The sequence below is a fragment of the Ictidomys tridecemlineatus genome, chromosome 5, assembly GCF_052094955.1.
Source record: "Ictidomys tridecemlineatus isolate mIctTri1 chromosome 5, mIctTri1.hap1, whole genome shotgun sequence".
Classification (NCBI taxonomy): Eukaryota; Metazoa; Chordata; class Mammalia; order Rodentia; family Sciuridae; genus Ictidomys; species Ictidomys tridecemlineatus.
Genome location: NC_135481.1, coordinates 44,143,379 through 44,168,546, shown reverse-complemented (window position 1 = coordinate 44,168,546; position 25,168 = coordinate 44,143,379). Strand labels below are relative to the sequence as shown.

Here is a 25,168-nt window from a genome sequence, read left to right as displayed (position 1 = left end):
TTTTGTTTCAAAACCCATACACTTTAGAGAATACTAGTCTTTTTCTTGTTTGACTATTGGTACTAAGATTTCTATCTGAATATTATCTATGCCATTTTAATCAATGCTTCTGAAATCATCTGAGCTTGGAGATATTTGGAGTTATCAGGATACATTCATTTACATTTGACAGGGCAGTAGCAATGAAACTATTATAATTTTTCTCTAAGTCATACAGTAGAGCATCTATGTGGAATAAGGCATAACTCTGGCTAGGTCTAAGTTACCGGGTCCTCTGAACCCACCGAACGTTATATTTTTGACAGAATAAAAGTTGGTCAATTTATTATTTTTCAGTATAATTATAGACTCTGTTTTGTTTTTTTTTTTAAAGAGAGAGTGAGGAGAGAGAGAGAGAGAGAGAGAGAGAGAGAGAGAGAGAGAGAGAGAGAATTTTAACATTTATTTATTTTTTCTTAGTTCTCGGCGGACACAACATCTTTGTTGATATGTGGTGCTGAGGATCGAACCCTGGCCACACGCACGCTAGGCGAGCGCGCTACCGCTTGAGCCACATCCCCAGCTCAGACTCTGTTTTTATAGTAACCCTTTTAAAGAACTGATTTTCTTTTTTGGTCTTTTTAGTTATATATGACAGTAGAATTAATTGATCTTATGAAAATTTAGTATAAAGTTTCTATTTAATGTGGGGATCATGCCATCACTTTGAAATCATATAACTATTTTTTTTCATATTTCCTATTGATTGTATGAATGTGCACCATCCTACCTTGTTTATCAGTATCACCATCAACAAACTTTGAGCTTTTGCTCCCCACATGGCAGTGTGCTAAATGCTGGGGATTTAGTGGTGTCAGTCACTAATAAAGGTAAGCAGAGAAATGTGTAACTAATGTATATTAAATTTAAATGGTTAGTTATACATTTTTAGCATAAAAATCTTTAGTTCTTATGTCTTTGCAATTTTTTCACAGCACCAAGTTCACAATTTTAAAAAAAGTAAGCACAAGACACTGATAGACAATATGTCCCCATTTTAGGGTGAAAAAAAATGGTCATAACTGGTGAAGAATTTATAGTTTTTTAAATAAAATAATAAGCAACTTAGAGGTACTATCAAAGAGCTAATAACCGTGTTTAAATACAGACTAGAATTTCAATCACAGGGGTTCATATTATTTTTTTTTTAAAAAGCACTGAGAATAGACATTTTGGAATGATTGAAACTGTCATTTTTAACTTTGCAAGCGCAAATGTAAGGCATGACTCCAGCTTTTAGTAAGTATTTAAACAGTACAAAAATACACACAGTAAAAAGTGAAGTCCTCTTTCCCACTGGATTTCATTTATTTCTACCAGCATCAACATAGGCATCAACATAGTTTTCCAATGATGCCAAACATTTGGGAGGACACTATAATAAGAATACTATACCAGTGGTAACCCTTCCTCAAATGACTTAATTTCAAATTGAGAAAATAAGATATTATTAGAATCTGAATCACATTATTATGTCCTTATGTCCACACTTATATTAGAATACAATTTTACTAAATCTACGGAGAGTAGAAACAATTCAAGAGAATATTCACAGAGTCTGTTTAGCTATCATTTTTCTTCTCTGCCTCCCTCTCACCACAGGACAAAGGTGACAATGGGAGAGAAATTTTAAGGAATCTTTGCTTCTTTAACTTCTGGTATCCTATCTTCAGCTTACTGTATGTTCCAAATATTGCTTTAGTTTTAAAATTTGTAAGACTAAAGCGATAACTTGCTTAGAAATAATATAAATAAACACAATGGCTTTGAAAGACAAATGTCCATCATGTAAAATAAAGTAGTAACTAAAAGGTAATTCATGCTACAATTTATAAATTGCTATGATTAAATGGAAACGTGGCAACTGAATACATTCTTAATTTGCCAGATACAGTAGAAATTAAAGCATTAACATTTAGAAGTCAGAATCCCTGTGATATCATTATACAATAAATATTTGGAATATTTCCACTTACCAATAATACCATCTGTCCTTTTCAATATAAATGGACTACAACGCATATGGCTCCTTTCCCCATTGATTACTCTGATGAATGAGGTAGCAAAACCACTCATAAAACCATCATATTATATGACACTGTCATGAAAAAGATATGGAGAAAGGAAAAACACAAGATGATACTTAATTTGAAATTGTCAAGTCAATTTAGTAAAGTTTTAGCAATCAACATTATGCTCCTAAAATGTATTAGCATGTTGAATAACATTGTGTCAGTCTGATACTCTCTTAGTACCCTCAAAGAAAAGCAAAGAACTAAAAAATTTCTGGAAAGAGTGTTATAGCTTACTACGATATGTTCCAATTATTAATTATTGCAATAAGAATACACTCAAGTGTCTTTGTGGACGTGAGGAATTAAATTTAAAACATTTTTCCTTTATAGAAAATTATAAAATGATTGTTTAAGTTCTGATAGAAAGTCTTTCTAAAGTAAAATTGGATGCATTCTTTTTCTCTCATAATACAGTTTATAAATTTCAACTTGGGAAATGATGTTTTCCAAGCACATCATCTTCTTAACTATAAATGTATGCTATTAAAAACACAAATATAACATATGATGATTCTATAGCAAATTACTATAAACACTACAAATTGACATTAACTAGGCAGGAAAATGAACATCACTAACTGTATTTTTCAAATTTTCTGTTTGATGTGAAAATTTGCAATACATTTAGTTGTAAATTAAGTATTGGTTGGCAGAACTAAAAATTACCTTTGTTTTTTTAAGCTCTGTTAATATGACCAGCACTTATTTTGCCTACTAGCCTCACAGAAAATATTCTATGAATTGTTTCCTTGGTAAAAGTGGTTCTAAATTGGGATCCACATAAGTGAAAAGAAATATATTATGAATAAATATGTTTACCCTATATTAAAACTTAAGTTTAGCTGAAATAATTTAGAAATTTATGTTGTTTTATTTTTATTTTATATTGAGTACCAAATGAAGCTACACAAATTCAAATATGTCAGTCAGGCAACAATATTAAAGCACAAATCTGAAAATATTTTCCATATTGATTGAAGAAAGCAACTTTTACTAGAATTCCATAGACCCCTGGAATCATGGAAAGAAAAAAACAAACAACCCAAACCTGAGATAAACAAATCTCAGATCCAAGGATATTCAGAAAAACCACAACTACTCTCACCAAAAATAAGAGACAGCTAGTGTGGGCTTCTTGTGAACTCCACCTTGCTAGTACACACAGAATTAAGAAGGCTCATTCATGAAAATCGAGATATCTCCAACTGGTTGGCCAGTTTAACAATAGGCAACTGTTTTGGCCCTGTTTGATCAAAGAAATGCTAACATCTCCACAAATGTGAAAGCACATCATTTTAAGAGAAATCTTAAGTTGGAGCCACTAGTTCCTGTTTGTTATTTTGCCAATGCCAGATGATTTTAATTACACCTTTATATTTTAATGTTTGGCAGTGTAAGACTTTATCTTCCTTCTCTATCCCCCTATATGCCTCTTGTTTCTGTTTCCAGGCTATTTTTTGTCTGCTTTATTCCTTCTAGTCTACCTCAGCATCTTGTGTCAAGTTCATTCCCTATAGGATTTCATTCTAATAAAGTCAAATTTATTTATTTATTTTTTTAATATTTTTTTAAAGAGAGAGAGACACACACACAGAGAGAGACAGAAAGAGAGAGAGACAGAGAGAGAGAGAGAGAGAGAGAGAGAGAGAGGGAGGGAATTTTTAATATTTATTTTTTAGTTTTGGGCGGACATAACATCTTTGTACGTGGTTCTGAGGATCGAACCCGGGTCACACGCATGCCAGGTGAGTGCGCTACTGCTTGAGCCACATCCCCAGCCCCAAGTCAAATTTATCTTTTAAGTAAAATTGTAGAAAGCAGACATCTTTAAATGATTTCTGATTTCAGGAACATGCTCTATCTTTCCACTTTAAAAATGTATCATTCTGTCATGAAGATTTTTTCTTAATGGTGATTTTGAAATTTCTTATACTTTTGATACAATTATGGTTTAGATATTAGGTGTTCCCCAAAAATTCATGTGTGAGACAATGCAAGAAAGTTTAGAGGTGAAATGATGGAATCATGAGGGCCTTAACCTAATCAATGCTTTGATCCACTGATAGGAATTGATTAGGTGGTAACTATAGATAGGTAGAGTGTGCTTGGAGGAGGTAGGTAATTGGGGGATGTGATTTGGGGGTAAATATTTTGTCTGTGGTAAGGGGAGCTCTCTCTCTCCTTCCTAGTTGTCATGTCCTCTGCCACACACTTCCACCACGATGTTCTGCCTCATCTAAGGCATAGAGCAATGGACTTGGCCATCTATGGACTGAGGCCTCTAAAACCATGAGCCCCAAATAAACTTTTACTCCTTTGAAATGGTTCATGTCAGGTCTACGGCCATACACCTGAGTGCGCCTGACCTTGTCTGATATTGTTCATGTCAGGTCTTTTGGTCACAGTAGCAAAAAAGCCAACTAAAACAGAAATCATTCATGTATAACTAGAACAAATAAAAACAAAACCAAAAAAACTCCACAAATTATTGTACAATGGGTCTTTTTTCCCCCATTATCTTTTAAAATTGGTCACTGCTAATAGAAGATAAACTCTTCATATTTCTTTTGTACCTAGCAATCTTACTAAACTCATTAGCTTTACTGATGTCTCATGGATTTTCTAAGTGGATAATATCATCTGCAATTAATTATACATTGCCAATATTTCTTTTAACATCAACAAAGACCCAGATTCTTCTTACTCCTAGAATATATTCCAATTTTTATCTTACTTTATTATTTATTTAAAAAGTTTTGCTTTTTGACAGTAAAATGGTAAAAAAATAGTATATAATAATATGATCTAAATTCAGTAGATTGCAGAACTACTTTGGAAATCTGTAGGATAACAAAAAGTTCCAACTTAAATCTAGGTACAGATCTTGTGCTTAAAAAGCAGACTCCCTGTTAGATAATTTTGAAGAGTGGAAAGATGTGACCCTTTTTAAATGTTCTTGGGGAAAAAAAGAGATAAAACTTACCCCAAGTGAACAAAATTTTAGAAGAATTAAAATGCCCTTCTCAATTCCCAGAAAGTATAGTTTGACATATGGACAGAAATATTCTAAACAGAGTAATTTTCAACATTTTCTAAGAACTCTATACTGCCCTTAAAGAACGCTTTTAACTTATTGCTTTAGGAAATTAAGATAAATTTAGTCATCACTATAACTTTCTATTACGCAATTTTCTTTTTCAATTGTTTCTTACTCAATCAGCCACTTAGAAGGCTAAACACAACAGCTCAATCAAACTTTATTATGCTAGATTTAGCTCAAACCCTCATGAAATGCACTGGGAAAGACTTGATAATTTTTGAAGAAAAATCTTTTCACAAGTTGCCCTTTTGTAGGTGAGAAATAAAAATAATTCCGTAGGTACCTATTTCTATGTTAAATTCTTCTCCCAGGTGTCCACACACCAAGTGTCTGTTATGTAACATTGAGCCATCGGAGAGTGAAGTCTGACTCATCTATGTGTAGCCTCTAGTATTTCATGATGTGACTTAAAGATATTGTAGCTTCTATTTGTGTTCTACTACTCACAAGCTTCCTTGTGTAAGGTACCAGTGAAATCTTCCCAGGAAGGTAAAGGACTTCTACAACCTAAAATAAGAAAAGGAAATCAAGGTCTGAAACATGAAAATCATTTCTCTATGCATTTAAGCCACTTCCAAAGTTCTTAATCAACTAGAAAATTTGAGATAATAATACCTAAATTGGTGGGTTTTTCTTGAGATAAGGTGTATATAAAACATCTATTATATTATGTTTAAGCTTAGAGCAGGAAATTGATAAATGATAGTCATCATTATTATCTTTTTGAATTAAGATTTTTTCCTCCAGTACAACCAAACTTACTGAGTTTACTCATGGACCAAATCTGAATAATTAACCACTATATGTGTTTTAAAGGGTAAAATAAATACAAGAATGAATAGTTGTATATACTAAGTCTTAAAGAATTAGCTTAACACTTAACACTTTTGCAATGACATCATAATATAACCTTAATTCATTGAATACAGATGTCATTAAGACATTATCTTTGAAAAACATTAAAACAGGATTAGAAGAAAAACTTCATTTCAAGTCTGTGTTCATAAATGGCACTGTGTTCAATGAAACCAAGTATTATAGGGTCTTAGGTCATGAAAGAGTGACCTAAGATTTCAAATATGTGTTTCAAATTTCAAATTTTTAAAATTGAAAATGGATTTGTACCTTATCTACTTCATATACTTAAAACATGAAATTTTTGACTCCTAAGGATATGAGTGGATATTTTTTCCCAAACTACATTGTATAATTGAATGTAAGTATTTGAGACCTTTTTTTTACAAAGCATCTGCATATTTTTTTCTGTTGAGACATTTGCTAGATCTTGCTACAAAAAAGCAAGGCTAATAAATGCTTTTAACTCTCTTATGATTTTCATTAAGATTTTGTGAAAAAAACTGTGATTTTTTAATTATTGAAAAGAGTAAACACATGAACTGTTCAGTATATGCAGATGCCAAATACAGAGTAGTGATCAGGAAAAACGGTTTTCCTTCTCTGTTGCCAAAGTGTGTAAATTCTTTAATAGAGACTTTGCTGAACTTTAATCACAACTAAAAATTCCTCAGTATTAAAGCTCAGTAAAAAGAAATCTCAGTGCCTAGAAGACAAGGCAATCAAACCATGTGACAGTCCCATATGCAACTCCAAATCTGTCCTCATAACTGTCTCTAGAGCTCACAAAAGAGTCACACATGTAGCTATTGGAAGAATATCTTACACAATTTGGCACACAAGTTCTAAGATTAGCAGCTGAAGAGGGGGAGGAGGAAGAGAGGAACATAATAGATTAACTGACACCCATCCACTATCTATCTAAATTGTTTGGAATGTTAAAAATATTGTTTTGATCAATCTATATATACACTCTCAATTTGAAAGAGAAATTCAAAGCATGTTGTGGTTGATAGAACAAATGGTTTAAAAAAAAAAAACAGTATGAAATACATGTCACTGAACAAGGGAGTCCAGCCAGCTTCCAAGTGGCATGTTAACATGATGAAAAGCAAATCCAGGATGCTGTGAATCAAGAGGCATGGGTCTATTTTTAAAGAGGCCTGTGTCTCCCCACCCTGTTTGCCAAGCATAATTTTTTTTTGGAGAAGCCCAGTCCCCAAAATAGGTAAGCATTTAAATGTTCTAGGAGTTACCTACCTAACACTTGACCACCTCCTCCCCCTTGTAAGGTCTTGGGTTCTACATACATCATCCATGTTAATTACTAGACAAACAGAAGAGCTGTTCAACTAGTTCACTTCCCCTATTCTTGAACAGATTGTTTGAGACATAATATGAATACTAATTAATGATAAAATATCTGTGAGTGTTTTGAAATATGGACGAAGATAGCACTTTTAGAAAGATGCCCAGATAGATTTTGTGCAACAACTCCCCCCACACTCCCTCCCGGTCATATGAGAGGTCAGGATAGAGCTCAGGGACATGAAAGCAAAATTGGCAGAGTTTTTGGCTCCAATTCAGTGGGAAACTGTAGATCACTGTCCTACCCGCCGAGGAAGGGGTGGGGGTTGACTTTAACCTTTTCTTCCCATTTAAATTGGAAGAGTTTAAAATAAAAACTCTCTTCACAGACAAATGGTGAGAAAAACAGAATTTTGTTAGAGGTCAATTTGGGGAGATAGAGGAGTGCGACTCCAACATTTTTGATTCAGGATTATGAGTCTATCTCTAGAGAAAAGAATTACAAACTGGTTGGATCTGATTCAATACTGAGTGCCCGATCCCACTCAGGATCTCTAATGTGAAGGGCAGGGGAAAGATCAATTAAAAGAATATGATTCTGGGCTGTGGGTGTAGCTCAGTGGTGAAGTCCTTGCCTGGCATGTTCAGGGCAATGAGTTCAATTCCCAGCACTGCAAAACTGCAAAAAGATTATATATGTCTCCTCTTCAATTCAGTTACCCTTTTACAGATAGTCTCAGAGAAGTATGCTCATAAAGATCCAGAGAGTAGGAGATAGACCTAGAGGAGATAGACCTAAGGAGTGGAGTGGGGGAGGGAAGGTATCCAGACAAGAAGGACAGAGACTCAGAGAGAAGGAGTTAGGAAGCCACAAAGGGGAAATGTAACTTTCTGTTAGAGAGCAAAGGGTATTATTAGATTCAATTATGAAGAAAATTGAAACAATATTTTTTGTACTAAGAATCTAAGTCATTGCCAAACCCCTCTTTTCCTTCTAAAATTGAATATTATACTTTCTCCTTAAAAACCTTCTTAGATTTGCTACATCTGGTTTCTGACACCTCTTTCCTTTAATACACCAGTCTATGTTTTTCCTCTAATTCTTATATCTAATCTAAAGGCTTAAATAGTATGTTTCCTTAGACGGTAGTAATTTCAACTTGTTGCATTGTCAAAAAAAAAGAGAAGAGGATTAACTAAAAACATAACAACAAAATAATTCATATTTGACATTGGAGTTGTTTTTGCATTGAATTTTAATAATGGATATGTAAAATATTAGAGAAGTTAATTTTCTCACTCAAAGAAGTGAAAATGTTTTATGAAATCTGATTTGGGAAAGAATTAGAATTTGGCTACAGTCTGTATTACATGTTCAGCTTATCGTACTGTCTCAGAATTATGCCTGGGTTCTTATACTTTCTTGTAATTTGATTTTTTTCTCCAAGACTGATTCAAAGTTTACCATATTTTAGTCTTTCTTAAAGGCAAGATATGATCAATTATTTGCAATTTGCATTTGATAAAATATGGGGGGTAAGGATAAAATTATCAAATGCAATACTATTAACAGTAAGTTGCCTAAAATGATAGCAAAGTAAGTCCATCAATAAAAAAGGAAGAAGCATAATAAAGATAATACTACACATTTTTATTCTTGGTTATACTTACTGGTGTATCACTTTGTATGTATTGATCTTCACTCCCCATTAGACCTGTATTAGGACTTGAAAGCCATGGTAAGGTATTTCCTAAATTTGGAAAACAGAGGTATTTCATGTCTTTTAAGACAATTGGAAACATACACAATATCCTGGTACCTCTTCCTTCAGACTGGTTATTAGTTTGACCCTTTGACTTCAGACTTCATATCTTACACTAGGCCTTATTTCTGGAAAGCCATCTAACATGGGTTCTATCTTTAGGTCACACAGAGATCTAAGGCCAAGAGAAATCACCGACTCCCACACCTAAGCTCTGTGCCTAAGAACCAAACTCAGATTGAGCCTCAGATCTCTGCATGCCTATATTTGGTGACAGACAACAAAACTTAAAGAAGACTAGCAATATGTCGTCTAATTCTTCTCTATTTCTCAAGTATCCTCATGTTGATGGTATATTGCCCATTAAATGCTAAGGCTGGTGTTGTCCTCAGAAGTGACATTTAGTAAAATGATTCACAGATGGCAACTCTGAATTTACCAAGAGCACTTGAAGAGTTGTTAAAGATGGTTGCGTTTTCATCAGTTCTACAGAGTAAAACAGAAGTTATTATTTTTTTTATAAACAGAATTGACAGAATCAATAAGAGCACAAAGTGTACAGGAAAGGATTTTCATCCTTCTTATATTCTTATGTTGCTCAGACTCAAAACCTTGGAAGATTCCTCAAATCCTTCCATTCTTTTACTCCTCACTTTTGGTCAGGAAATTCTATTAGTTCTACCTCAAAATGTATCCTGAATCCAACCACTTTTTACCATGTTCAATGCTAAGTCACTGTCATTTTTCATCTGGATTACTGATGTAATTTCTTAATTGGTCCTCCTGCTCCTACCCTAATGTTCAGTCAGCTTTTTCTCTGCTATAACTAAAGGATCTGACCAGCAAAATCATAGAGGAGGAAGAGTTTATTGAGGGCTCATGGTTTCAGAGATCTTAGTCCATAGAAGGTTGGCTCCATTTCTTGGGACTCAAGATGAGGCTGAACATCATGGCGGAGAGTGTGGCAGAGAGATGCAAGCTCACATCGTGGTGATCAAGAAGCAGAGAGAGACTCCACTGGACAGATAGAAATATATACCCAAAGCCATGCCTCAATTCCCACCTCCTCTAGCCACACCCCACCACTTCAGTTACCACTAAGTTAATCCCTATCAGAGGATTAAATCACTGTTTGGGTTAAGACTCTCACAACCCAAGCATTTCTCCTCTGAACCTTCTTGCATTGTCTCACAGTGAGCTTTTGGGGGACACCTCACATCCAAACCATAACTAGAGTCCATGCTTGGCCCAGTGCCTGGGACCCCTGCAATATGACCATCAGATCAGGTCAGCCCTCTGCTTAACCTCTTGGAGCTCAGTGCAAAAGCCAGATTCCCCTGTCATGGCCTGTAAGGCTCAGAATAATTCCTGGCACTTTCCTTTTCCCTGATTCATCTGCTGTTATTCTCTTGGTTTGTTCACTTTGCTCCATTCACTTTGGTTTTCTTGTTGTTTCTTAAACAAACATCAAACTTCAAATACTTACACTTTAACGTGTTTCCATTTGTTGTCTCCTCTGCCTGAGTTGTACTACCCTAATACCTCTACTGTTTCACTAAATTCTCTGCATCCTTCAAATCTTTGTACGAATGACATCAATGAACTTTCGTGACCACCTTATTTAATTGCAAATTCACCTGTGCCTTTATATTACTGCCAGAATCCTCGTTCTCCCTTATCCTATTTATTTTTTGTCTCCCCCTTACTAACATGTAAGTTCTATGACAGCACCAGTATAGACCCAGCACACTGGGGATGTTAGTAGGTATTTGCTGATAGAATCCATTTCATAAGCAACACAATAAGTGATGGATTTTGCCCAGAACAAATGCAGAAACTCACAGGAATCTATGTAAAATGAGAAAAGAAAATAAGATATATAAAAAAGCAATCATTTTCTCACAATTTATTTTATTTCAATTTATTTATTTTCATACTAGGGGCTGATTTCTGGGGGTACTCCACAACTAAGCTATTTTATTTTTTATTTTCATTTTTAGACATGGTCTTGCTAAATTGCTTAGGTCCTTGCTAAGTTGCTCCAACTTTCAATCCTCTGACTTTAGCTTCCTAGGTCACTGGGATTTCAAGCATGTGCACTACATGTGGCACAAATTATTTTTGCTGAGCATAGAGCTAGAGAGAATAGGTAACTATGCAAGGCAATGGTAGCTGTTATTATAGAATAAAAAGTGATTTTAAGGTAAAGGATTATTCAGTAAAGGACTGTTTTGGGCAAGCTATAACCGGAAAAATGAAAACTTCATCTCATTATAACTATATATGAAACATTAAGTACAAACTATGATTTTTTAAAGGATACCTAAACAAGATATTAATTTGGCATTAATTGCAAAATTTTACTTTAGTGTTTTATATTTTATCTTAGAGTGTAAATTAGTGTTATATTTCTACTTAAATCTGAGTGAAAATGACTGCAGATTTAAGGATAGTATCCCCAACAACTAGCAATAGTATTTGAGCTATGAGTGCATGGCAGTTGCTTGATAAATGCTTATTAATTTATAGATCACATGTCAAATACTTCCAGTGTGGAAAATTCAACTTGTTCCTTCTCTCTCTGCCTGACTATGTGGACTTTAATAGCACATCAAAAAACAAAACAAAACAAAACAAAACGGAGGAAGCAATAATATAATCTTCTTCATCTACTTATACATAAAAGAAGACTGTAAAAGTTGGCCAACTCTTTTAAAAATTATTGGCAAATGAATATAAACACATTTTCTTCCACTCAGCAGTACAGTGGACTCACGATCAGCTGGGAGAAAAAGAGGAACACCTCTCCTTTGTAATCTCAGGACTTCTCAACCATGAGGTAGAAACAAAGGGCAGATGCATATCAGAGAATTTTGTTTCAAGGGATTTTGTTAGCACTGGATTAAATTCCTCATAATTCTGATGCAAAGAAAATAAAAAAGGCTCATAAACTTGATGTTCAAACAAGCTAGCTCTGTGAATTTAGTTTGTGAATTATCATAATGCCAAAGAGGTTCACTGATGGCATGTTTGAGAAGCATTATGAGGGACAAAGAATAGCTTACCCTACATAGAATATCATGTGTCATTTGTCAACTTAATAGAGATTGTCAAAATCATGAGCCCCCTGATAAACTTAAATATTTAGATGTCTTTAACCCAGGTTTATAACCAGATGATTGTCTAGGTATTGGAATAATGTATGCCTTTTACGATGTACTGCAATATCAGAGCCCACAGATCCAACAAAGGGTAAGGAAATATATATAACCCAAATCATTCATTATGGTGGAAAATATTAACAATAGCTAACATTCATGGAGCCATTGTGATGTGTCAGTTACTGAGCTAGGCATTTTATCTGCATGATCTTCTTTGATTCTCACAAATCCACTATTAGTCACTGTTCTATCTATTTTAAAGATGAATACATTGAAACTCAATGAAGGCCACACAGGTAGCACACAGCAGACCTGGGACATTAGTATAGGGCTGTATGCTATCAAACTCATGCAGTCTTAACTGCTAAGTCATATTACCTTTAAATTCTCTTCTTTGGTTCTATTACTTGTCCCCACCCCATTCTAATATGGAGTATAAAACATTTCTATGTATTTAGTGAAGTTTAAGAGTCATTCCAAATAGCCTTTTCAAAATTTTTAAGAAGATGCAAACTTAAGAGTCAGATAAGTATGGTAGAACTTCAGATTTGGAGCCAATAACCCAATTTTGTTTTTGGACAAGATACCTTGTATTATGGTTTGGTTAGAAGATGTCCCACAAAAAGCTTCTGTTAATGCAGGAGGTGAAATAATTAGACCATGAGAGTTGTAATCTAGTCAGTCCATCATAGTTTGAATGGGACTAACTATGTGGTAACATAAGCAGGTAGGATATGGCTGGGAGAGATGGGTCACTTTTCATGCCCTGGAAAGTTTTATATTCTTTAAAGGTAAGTGGCCCCTTCCCACTCTCTCTCTACTTTCCAGCTTCCATGAATGGAGCAGTACTCCTCTACTACATCCTTCTGCCATGATCTTCTGTCTCATTTTGAGACCAGAGCAATGGAGTTGCTCCACCATGGATTACGTCTCTGAAATTAAAGTGTATTTAATCCAATACACTTTTCCTTTTCTATGTTGTTCTTGTAAAGTATTTTGGTCACAGTGATGAAAAGTGGCTAACGCAGAAATTAGACTATTGCTGTTACTAGAATGACAACGTGGTTCAAAAGATTTTAGAAATGGTTTTCAGGAGAAGTTCAGAAATGTTTGTATATGCAGGCTAGAGAAGTCTTAGAATGTTGTAAGCAAAGCTAAATGGGTGATTCTGGTGAGACCTCAGAAGATTGGTGTGCTCATTAGAAGACAGTGAAGATTATGCTCATGAAGTTTCAGAGGGAAATGAAGACTTTATTGAGAATTAGAGGTCATTTGTGTTACATTCTAACAAAGAACTTGTCTATGTTTTGACCATGTCCTGAGACTTTGTGTGAGACTAAATTTAAAAGAAATGGGAAAATTAACATGGAAGAGGAAATTTCAAGGTACCATGACATCCAGGCAGTAGCATGGATATTGCTGGCAGTATTTAGCCAGGTTTACTGTGAGAACTGGGAATAGAAAGAAGAGTGCAAGGATTTTTAAAATTTTTCAATTTGTTTAGAAAAATGCCTGCAAAATTGGAGCTAAGGAAGGTATAGTAGTTAAAGAGATTATAGCCACTAAAGAGATACTAAATACTTTGCAGAGACAGTAGGAAAGCTGCTTTGAGAGCAACTCAGGAATCTGCAAGATAACACCCAATTCCAGGACTATGGGTGAAGAAGTGAAAACTCTTTTAAGAGACAATGGTGTTTCCCTGATTGCACAGGGGTGCCTAAAAAGTTGTTTCCCCGGGAGTTGTTTCACTGTACTTAGCCACTCAAGCATTCAGAGGCTGTTACAGCCTTGGTCCAAGGCAGCCCAACTACTGCTCAAGCTGGTGGCACACCTTGGTGTCATCCACATGCTATATATGCAGGAATACAGGATGCTGAAGTCATGAGGTCATGGAGGCTTCCAAAGAGATTTCAAAGGAAGGACTGGGAGGCTAGGCAAGGTGTAGCAGGCTAGAATCCCTGTGGGCTTCCCTTGAAAGGGATATGAATGAACTTGGAAAGGTGAAGCTAAAGCTGGAATGGATACCCTATAAAATAAGAAATGCCAGTCACATTGACTGCTGAGGAAAGCTGGTGAGAGAGCCAGGCTGAGAGAGACTATGTGAGCTGCAATCAGCAAGGCTAAAGGGACAGGACCACCCAAGCCCTTTGGGGCTCACATCTGGTCAACAGGTGCTCTCGATTCTAGATGTGGAGTTACAGGACCTAATGTTTGCCTGTCTGAGTTTTGGTCTTGCTTTGGTCCCAGCCTTCTTTCTATGCCCTTATCCCTCCAATTGGAATGGGAATGTTTACTCTGGGCCATTATATATTGGATGCACATAATTTGCTTTTGATCTTTACAGGGTCTTATGGCAAAAAGTCTGTCTGAGTGTAAGATGAAACTTTGGACTTGGACTCTAGACCAATGCTGGAACTGTTAAGACTATGAGCACTCTTTTTTTTTTGGGGGGGGGCAGGGGGATGGTGGTGGAGGTTACAGGGGATTGAACTCAGGGGCACCTGAGTTCAAAACCACATCCCCAGCACTGTTTTGTATTTTATTTAGAGACAGAGACAGGGACTCACTGAGTTGCTAAGCACCTCACTTTTGCTGAGATTGACTTTGAACTTGCAATTCTCCTGCCTCAGCCTCCTGAACCACTGGGATTATAGGCCCAGCAATAAGCATTCTTTGAGATAGACTAAATGCATTTTGAATTGTGAGATCAACATAAACTCTTAGGGAGCAAGAATGGGGAATGTTTTGGTTTATATAGGAGATGTATCCCCAAAGCTTCTGTGTCGATACAGGAGGCAAAATGATTAGATTACGACAGCTATAATCTAATCAGTCCAACATCATTTGAATCAGCTAACTGGGTGGTAACTGTAGGAGGTGGGGTGTAACTAAAGGAGATGGGTCACTGGAGATGTGCTCTGGAAGGGTTCATTTTCCCTGTAGCCCTTTCCCCTCTCTCTCTACTTCCTGGCCATTATGAATGAAACAGTACTGCTCCACCATACCCTTCCTCGAAGATAGTCTGACTCACTTTGGCTCAGAGCAATGGTCAGCTGACTAAGGACTGAACCTTTGAAACTGTGAGCCCCCAGTAAAATTTTTCTCTTGAAAATTTTTCTTGTCAGGTATTTTGGTCATAATGATGAAAAGCTGACTGACACACACTATGAAGACAGTTTTCTTTTCTGTAAAACAACACTTATGATATCTACATTATAGAGTTATTAAAATGACTTTAGGTTATGTATATAGAGTACAAGTACTTAGTAGATAAATTACAAATATTATCTATTAATTTCAATGTTGGATCATCTGAAAAAAATCATGATTCTATGAACAAAGAAAATGTTTTGATGATGTGGTGACTTTTTTCTTCATGTATTTGGCAGCTTAGCTTCTCAGAATCAGGGTAGTAATTTTTTCCATTAATTCTGACTCTTAAGTCTATTTTTGTATTTGGTCCTTTTGGTTTTGTTACATAGCTGAATTAAAACTTATTGCTTCTTACAATAGTCTGGGGAAGTATAATTAATAATTTAATTCTAGTGGAAAGGTTAATTTAATGGGTTAATTTAAAAGTTAATTTAATCATAAAATTACTATTTTTTCAAAGTTTACATTCATATGTAGCATAAAATTTATTATCATCATTCACTTATTTATTCAGTAAATTTTTATTGAGCGCTTATATGTGCCAACCACTGAAATAAAGTGGAGAAAACTTATGTCTACTGACGATATTTTCTTGGTAGGACTATGGACTCTGATTTTTTTATAGGATGCATACTTAGTAAGGATGAGTGCAAAGGGAAGATCTAGGCTAACTTATGAGTTTCTAGTTCAATCTAGAGGCATAATTTATAAATGTGATGTGCTAATGCAGAGTATTTTCTCCTTAAAGTCTAATTCATGAAATCATTCATGATATTTGAGTCTATAATAAAAATGTAAGGGATAATCATATTAAATCTAAGTAAAAGAGGATTAACAGAACAAATACAATGCTAACAAACACAACTAGTTACATCATCATCATAAAAATTAGTTGTAATACTTTATAATGATTTAAAAATCCATTGGGAAGATAGACAGAAATTTATTACTGATTAATGAATCACCTTAAATTTTCATTTTCCCTTTGTTCTAGGAACAGTCTCCCATGTCAGAAGTAGGTAGTCAAAAGGCATAGCTTACATTCATCAAAAGACATAGCTTTAATGTCCTCATTAGGGTGAGACTCAAATTTGGTTCATTATAATGCTCAAAAACTTTAAGACTTGTGTTCCAGAGCTATTTCAGCACCTGTATGTCCAATTTGCTGCAATTATAGCAAAGCCATGTAGCAGAAGAAAGGATATAGTCATTGGATCAGTCTGCTCTTTAAAAATCTAATTAGAATTTCAAGTGTGAGCTGCTTGCTGAACAAAAATCCTCAGACACATTCAACCACAGGATTCCAACTGAGTCTCAAAAATTTTACAAAGAAATGATATATTATTTGTCCAAAGAGAATGAAACACCTGTTTCTAAGAGTGATTTAAGTCAATAACTTATAAGCTAAATCTTTGTTACGAATGCATTCTGGTGTCTGAATGACTATTGCCCTTTAGGAGGGCAAAGTGCACAAAAGATTCAGTGACCTTCTGACTTGACAGTCAAATAACCACCATTATGTTCAGTCAATGTAAATAAGCATGGCTGACAATTTGCTAATTGGCCGCCTCTGGTCAGCCAAGTGTACTTTTGACCTTAATGAGAACCTAATCAATTAATACTTAGGGCAATAAAGACCTCTTGCTGATTGAGTTAGACAGAAATTATCTTTTTCTAACAGGATTAATGCTGCAAAGTAGCAAACTTTTAATTTAATATATGATAATCCTCTCTTTTAAAAGGACCCTCTTATTATGATAGCATTGTGAAATTGAATTATAAAATGTTAGATCTGTGATTCAACTATGTTTAAAAGCTTTTTAAGAGGAAAAAACACATACAAGCAGTGTAATTTGGATAGTAAAAAGACAATTTCTGGTGTTCATTTGAATTATATGATAATCAATTAAAGATGATATAATTATTGAGCTGAAAAAATATGTTTTCTTAAAACCCAAAGAAAGTCCACATAAAATTCTAGAGAGAATACTCAAATATTTTATATATATATTTCAATTTAGATCTCTCTTCTGTCAACTATAAGATGATAGTAGCTAGTATTACAGGGGCATTAAAGTTTTCTTTTTAATTAAAAAGAAAGATGTGACTATTGGCCTTCATGAAGATATTAAAAATGCTTTTAGAAAAGGTTCATTATATTACAAGATAAATTGTCATTGGAAGTCACAAAGTGGACTGTTCTCTGTAACATGGTCGATATAAAACAGCATTCTGTAAGTAGGTAAATACTCTGTATGCTGAAATGCAGGCATAATTTGTAGGAACTTCTAGAATTACTTTCTGTTTACAATGTATGATATCTGACTTGGCAAAGAAATGAGTTTATCATTTTGGGTTAAAAATTTATCACTTGGACATAGTGTCTAAAAATTTATAATTCTCCTCCTCTGTGAATATGTTTGCAACTCTTTGGCTCAGACCAAAAGTGTACGTATTTTATGTCGTAGAGAAGACATGATTCCTTTAAAAAAATAGTTAAAAAGCAACAGCTGTGTATCTGCAATAACTGTTTCATGAGGCTTTTAATATAGATAAATATGCAAATATGTCATACTATTTTTAATACACCATTTTTACGCAGTGTAGTGACTGAAAACAGAGCAAACATATTTAGATTCATAATGAGAAACATGCACCATTCAAAACTGGAATTATTATTATGTTGTAGTGAGTAATAAAAAATATGTTTTTGGATGGTAAATAAAACAGTGCTAAATCATAACAAGAACACTTACAGTCCAGGGCGGTAGATGCTCAGATTCTACTACCATGTCATGGGTATTGTTTTAAAAAACTACAAAGCACTGCTCACATTCTTCTGCTGATATGGTTACATGAGTTTAACATCTAGTTTTATTTCTTAAAGAATAAAGCAATTTTATCTAGACTCCAGGTTTTGAAGATAGAACCAAGTAGGTTTTATAATTTAGATTAGTCATTGAAGTAGTTAAGTCAAGTTACATATTTCTAAAAGAATCTTATGAGAAATATATAATGAAGTTAGGATTAAATTCCACAGGTTCATTTGGACTTTACTATGCTATTTTCTCCTAATATTACCTATGATGATTTTTCACATCAATTATAAAAATGGCAAACAGCAAATTAATTTTACTTTTGAGTATGTGTAGCACCAATGTCCACCATTACCATTTCATCATACTTGCTGCACCACACTTTTTTATCTATCACATTTTTTTTTCTTTTAGATTTTGACTGCTTTAGAAAAAACAGTAGACTCTATTTTGGGAGTCAATTTTAATGTTACAGAAAATTGGAGTGGAAAATGCAGAACCCCTACATATCGCAATACTCCCTACTTTCTTCTATTGACATATTGGATTAGTGTGGTACATTGTTATAACTGATGAGTCAATATTGCTAAATTATTATTAACTCAAATCTCTATATTTGAGCTCACTTTTTGTGTGGGACATTCTATGGGTTTTGACAAATGTATGACACATGCACATCATTACAATGTCTTATAAAATAGTTTTATTGCCTTAAATTTTTTTCTTGCTCTACCTCCTCTGCAACTCTGGCAACTATTGATCTTTATTACTGTCTTTCTCATCTTGTCTTTTCTAGAATGTCATATAGTTGGAATCATATAGCATGTAGAATTTTCATATTGGCTATTTTCATCCAAGTCATAGTTAATTTTGGTATTATTCCATCAGATGATGAAATAAAGTCTATTGACTCAAATGGTAAAGGATATTTTGGTTGCTTCCAATTTTTAGCAATTATTAATAAAGCTGCTTTAAATATTCATGCTAGTTTTTTTTCAGTTGATTCTAGGTTTTCAATTCATTTGGTTAAATAGCAAGGAGGACAACTGCTAAACTCAATACTAAGAATATATTCAGTTTTGTAAGGAACTGCTGAACTGTCTTCCAAAGTGGTTACAACTTTTTGCATTACAATCAGTGATGAATGAGAGTTCTGGCTCTATATTCTTGCTAGCATTTGGTGTTGTCAGTGTTTTAGATTTTAGCCATTCTTTTTTTTATTCTTTTTTTATTATTAGTTGTTCAAAACATTACAAAGCTCTTGACATATCATATTTCATACATTTGATTCAAGCAGATTATGAACTCCCATTTTAACCCCGTATACACATTGCAGATTCACATCGGTTCCACATTCTAATAGGTGTGTATGGATTTAATTTACAGTTTTTAAAAATATTTATTTTTTTATTGTAGTTGGACACAAAAAACTTTATTTGTTTTATATGGTGCTGAGGATCGAACCCAGGGCCTCACACATGCTACGTAAGTGCTCTGTTACTAACCTACAACCACAGCCCTAATTTACATTTTTTATTGGTGCATTATAGTTGTACATATTGATGATATTTATTGTTGCATATTTGTACATGAATGCAATATAACAATATAATTTGGCCAATATCACTCCTAGCATTTCCCACCTCCCTATCTACCACACCTTGGTCCCTTTCCTCTACTGATCTCCTTTTAATTTTCAGGAGATCCGTCCCCATCTTTGTTTTTCCTTTTCCTCTGTAGTTTTTGCATGTGAGACAAAACAGGACCCTTAACCTTCTGAGTCTGACCTAATTTACTTAACATGATGGTCTCTAGTTTCATTCATTTTTCTGAAAATTCCAGAATTTCATTTTTATTTATGACTGAATAAAAATCCTCTTTAACCATTCATCCATTGACAGTGTGACACCTAGGCTAGTTCCACAGTCTGCTATAGTAAATTGTGCTGCTATAAACATGGGTACACATGTATCACTATAGTAAGATAACTTTAATTCTTTATGATAAATTTTGAATAATTTTAGACTTATAGAAAAGTTTCAAAGATAATGTAGATATTTCCTTTATATTCCCAAATCAGTTTCTTACAGCATTAAGATCTTAATGATACATTTGTCAAAATAATATATCAACATTGATACATTTGTTGGTAACTAAACTTCAAATGTTATTCATATTTAATCAATATTTCCATTAATGTTCTTTTGTTTCAGGATCCCATAAAGGCTATCATACTGTATTGAGTAATAGTTTCCTTAATCTCTTCACGACTGTGAAAGTTTCTTGGTCTTTCCTCATCTTCAATGACCTTGAGAGTTTTAAGGCAATGTATGTAACTTATCACTGGTGGTATTAACTTTGATCATTTAAGGCAATATTAGTAAATCCCTTTACTTTAAAGATACTATTTTTCTCTTTCATACTCTACTAAGAGAGTTACTAAGCCCATTTCACACTCAAGATAATAATCATTTATATTTTTATGGATTCATGTATATTTATTTTATATTTTGGACTTTATAGGTAAATTATTTCAGCTTTGGGTACTGGGGGCTATCTCAGAATGGCTTCCCTGTCTACTTGATTTGTCTCTATCCTTTTTGTTGTTGTTGTTTGAATATTGTAACTTCCTTACTTTCTGACATGATAGATCAAGGCCCATCTTGTATTCTCCATGATGCAGAAGTAGAGTCAGCTATTTCTTCAAGAAGATCTAATTCTTTTTGGTGGAGAAGGGCATTTAGAAACCAAGATCTAGCCATTATCACTATTGTGTTACCATATAATTTGAGGATGCACATTTGAAAATTCAATTCTTCTTAAATTTAAATACCTGCAAAGAGTTAGGTCAGCAAACTACCTGAATTTTTCCATTTTTTTAATGTCTTAAGAAAATGGTACTATTCTCAGTATTTTTATTTGGGAGTTTAACCAGCCTGGGAGTTTAATCAGCCTTATTTGCAACCTTAGAAAAATTCATTTATTATATAAATGACAAAACATCAAGAATAGCTGTAGATGCTTAAGCATCTATTTAGTATTAGGCAATTGATTTCTTTTTTGTTTTTCTGCTTGCTTTTAAGCTAAAATACTTTGATATATATATATATGTCAAATATATATATCATACATATCTCAATTATTTTCTTCCCCCTTGTACTAATTAATATCTTTCTTTAACCTTCATATACATAGATTTGTCAAAATTAATTTTTTCACTAATTAACTGATATGTTAGAATGGTAATGTGTCATTTCCTGCATACATTTAAAAAAGGTAAAGAAAAGAACAGCACAATTTTAGTTGTATGAAAAGCTCTATATGTACCAGTCAAAATGGCATATCATTAAAATGGTCACACTCTTAGTGAAAATAATATTATTCTGCGATTCAAGAAGGCAGGGATATTCTCTCTGTCTCTCTCTCTGTCTCTGTCTCTGTCTCTGTCTCTGTCTCTCTCTCTCTCTCTCTCTCTCTCTCTCTCTCTCTGTGTGTGTGTGTGTGTGTGTGTGTGTGTTAACATGATTCTTAAAAACAGAAGCAACAGTACAGAAATGTATAGCAAGGACAGCCAAAATTCTCTGAAATCCCAATATTCAGAGATAACCATTTTCACTCTTTTAGATCATTCCAATGTCCTTTTGGACCTCTTTTTTATTTATATGGAACCACAACATAATATGTGGACAATATAATAATTCAGCTTAAATATGAGCATTAATGTACATATAACTTTACATGAATGGGACTATATGACACATACTATTCTGCTATCTGCTTTATTCATTGACAATAGTCATAGAGATCTTTCCTTGCTGATGAATGTAGATACAGATATGTAACAGATTTTTTAATGCTGCATATTATCCCAAGGTACTATTATGTTAGACTTTATTTATTATGTTTCTACCACAAGATAGTTAAATTGTATGCAAAGTGTTGTTATAAATTATACAAAGATCAACATCTCTGTTGTCAGTTTATTTTCTTAAAATAAACTCTGAGCATCACAATCTTAAAAGATATGGACATTTTAATCAGTATAGATATTTCTAAATTGTCCTTTTGAAGGGTTGATCAAAGTACACTCTCATCAGTAGAATTTTATTTTAAGGGATTCTTGTCATCTATTTTTCTAGATTTAAAACACTATATGTTCAAATGTGTATTTCTTATTTGTTTTGCATGAGAAACCTTTCCTCAACTCTGGAATGATCTCTTCAAGTACTGATTTTACTCCATTCTAATTAGTTTTTCTTCCAGAGCAATACTGGACATGTGTCAGAGATCCCAGTTCCTTTCATGTTTTGAACCTGTGTCCCATACTACCCCTGACTTTGTCTTGCTGTGCTATACTCTGGATAACTACTTCAGCTCTATATTTCTGTTTTCTCATTCTCTTTTCAAATGTATCTAATCTTTTGTTAGTTCATTCTCAGAATTTATAATTTAGTTCTAATGTCCTATTTTTTACTTTTAAGAGGTTCCCGAGGCTCTGGTTCTGCTGATTTGTTTGTTTGCTTTCCTTTTCACCTGTTAATTTATTGTTTTATGACTGATGACTCTTCTCTGTATTGGCTGGCTTGTTTCTTGATGTATTTTGTTATTTGGCACAGTAAACTAATGGTTGGTGTGGCTTTTTCTGTGCAACTACTGTAATGCTTGGATTCAGTGTGCATTTCTTCAAAGGGAATTTGAACTACCAGGTGCAATACACCAGGGATAAATTGAAATTCGTTTATCTCTTAGTATTTTCAGACCCACAAGTCCAAATTTGAGAGAAAATGTATATGTTTGCATTCCAAGGGGAATGCTTTTATTTTGGTTTACTCAGCATCTGAGCCATGACAGACACATTTCTGATTGTCTCCTTTTGTTAGTGAGCCTATTTTCTTAGTCCATCTAAGAAGATTCTATATCCTTCCAGAGCCCTGGGTTATAGAGAGGCCTCAGATCCTTCTCACCTCTTTGTGTACTTCAAATCTTTGTGTACTTCAAGTCCCTAAATGGCCAAACACGTGCATTCTGATTACCATGATCAGCTTTTAATTTCCATAGTTTAGGTTTCAGTTTACCAAATTATTTTCCATTTGATCCTTTAGATATTTCTTTTACTTTCTTATTAGCTCAGTTACACATTTTAAAAGATAATTTTGTCTTTTTAAAAAAAGTTCAATAATTTTAGTTGTGTATTGGGGATGTTTTTCAGATTACTTAGGGTTGCAAGAAATACAGCATGTCCAGTTAGGTGTGAATTTCAGATTAAAAAAGGAATACTTTTTCATTGTAAATATATCCCCAATATTATATGGGCCATACTCACACTAAATGATTATTTACTTCCTGTTTTAATCTAAATTAAACTGAGCATCTCATATTTTTATTTAAACTATCTGAGAACCATGGAATTAAATGCATCATATTTTGGAAATAGAAATCTGGGTTATGGCCTAAGTAAAATTTTACCAACTTGGATGTGGATCATGCATTTATATATGGAAAGTAAAAAAAATTTTCAAGAATATCAGGTTACTTAATACATATGGCTTACACCTGAAATTCTATAGAATCATCTTCATAATTATGATGTGAAAAAATTCTCTTTTTTAAGTGATCCGCTACTTCTTTCTAAAATCTAATTTTTTCTTTACCCTTCCAATTTAATAACTTAAATATGTATCACAAATACATTCATTCTAAGCATTTTTTTCTATAACAAGTATCACTTTTTGATCTATAAATTTGGGGGGGGGGTTCATTTTTAGCCCTGGAGGTTTTTCTTTTAATTTTTTGTGTGTTCATTTATTTCGCTTCCCACCTCCATCTCCATTACATAATAATTACACATTAACTTTCAATTGTTCTTCATATGTACGGTGGCATGTTTAAGTGCTTAACTCTTCTGGACCTCTTATTTTTGTGTGACTTTTCATAATCCTGTCCTCTGTCACTGTCTGGGTGTTCTATATTGCTGAGTTCCTTTTTTGTTGTTTTTAATACATTTTTTTCCTGTGGTGTTATTTTCCTCTCAATTTCTTTTATTAACTTTACTAGCTTAGCTTCCTTTTCAGCTTATTCCTTGATTTACCTCATATTTTATCTATTATGCCCAGTTTTCTTCAATTTTAAGTGCTCAAAAACAGTTTCAAAAATTTTATATTCTTTTGAAGTGCATTTTCTTCCAAAGTGTCCTCTGTATTTGAATTTTATGTGTTTTGGTTCTTTGTTTTTCTTTTTGGTGGAAGCAAAATGTATTTGATATATCTCATTTCTGAATAGGGCCATTTTATCCAAACCTTGCTAGCTCCAAAATAGGGTGGGTGTTTTTCCTCAGATTTTTATTTTTTGAATATCTAGGAACTTAATAAATTCTGTATATGCAGTGAGCATATGGTAGATTTCAATTTTATTTGTTTTGTGTCTCAGATGTCAGAGGGAGTTCTATTTTTGATAGCTCCCTCCTTCATTCTCCTGATATATCAGTTAGGTTTGGATTGAGTAGTTCTCTGGACTTTGCTTTGTTTCCCTATTTCAGTATAATGCAGATATTTTCTTTATGGTCAATATGGTTTGACCACACATTTATCTCACTGACTTCATTGGTTGCTGCTCATTGCTCATGATCAGGTCAATTGTGCATAGAGATTATTTCCTTTCTCTTTTTTACCTCTATTGGACCTAGAATAGAAATGACTGAACTTGGTGGCTCTTCAAACTAGGCTTCAGGTTACTGTATTGAAATAATAAGGGAAAGAGAGTTATATAAAAAATGAGCATATTTTTCTCTGCCCTATTTTTACCCCTAATTTCTACATCTCCAAATTGAAATACCATTAGGACAATATCCATGAGTTTTTAAAACACTTTTAAAAAACATAGAAACCGTATTCTTCACATT

The 25,168-nt window shown here is 33.8% G+C and overlaps 1 protein-coding gene across 13 annotated transcripts in view; it reads right to left on the bottom strand.

Annotated features, from left to right (window-relative positions):
- Dph6 (diphthamine biosynthesis 6) overlaps positions 1–25,168 on the bottom strand; it is a 415,070-nt gene that overhangs the window by 73,888 nt on the left and 316,014 nt on the right. For 5 of the 13 annotated variants that reach the window (XR_013438851.1, XR_013438852.1, XR_013438853.1 and 2 more), the window contains 2 exons: positions 9,049–9,128; positions 5,662–5,721 (listed from right to left, as the gene is read on the bottom strand). The exons of 4 other annotated variants lie outside the window; for them this stretch is intronic. Coding sequence is in view for 3 of the 9 variants with exons in the window: in XM_078049870.1 (XP_077905996.1) it covers positions 5,662–5,721; positions 9,049–9,128 (140 nt within the window). In the remaining 6 variants the exon portion in view is untranslated. Of the gene's footprint in view, positions 1–2,015; positions 2,138–5,661; positions 5,722–9,048; positions 9,129–25,168 lie in introns of those variants that run through there. 4 more of the 13 variants (XM_078049871.1, XR_013438857.1, XR_013438854.1 and 1 more) reach the window with 3 other exon arrangements.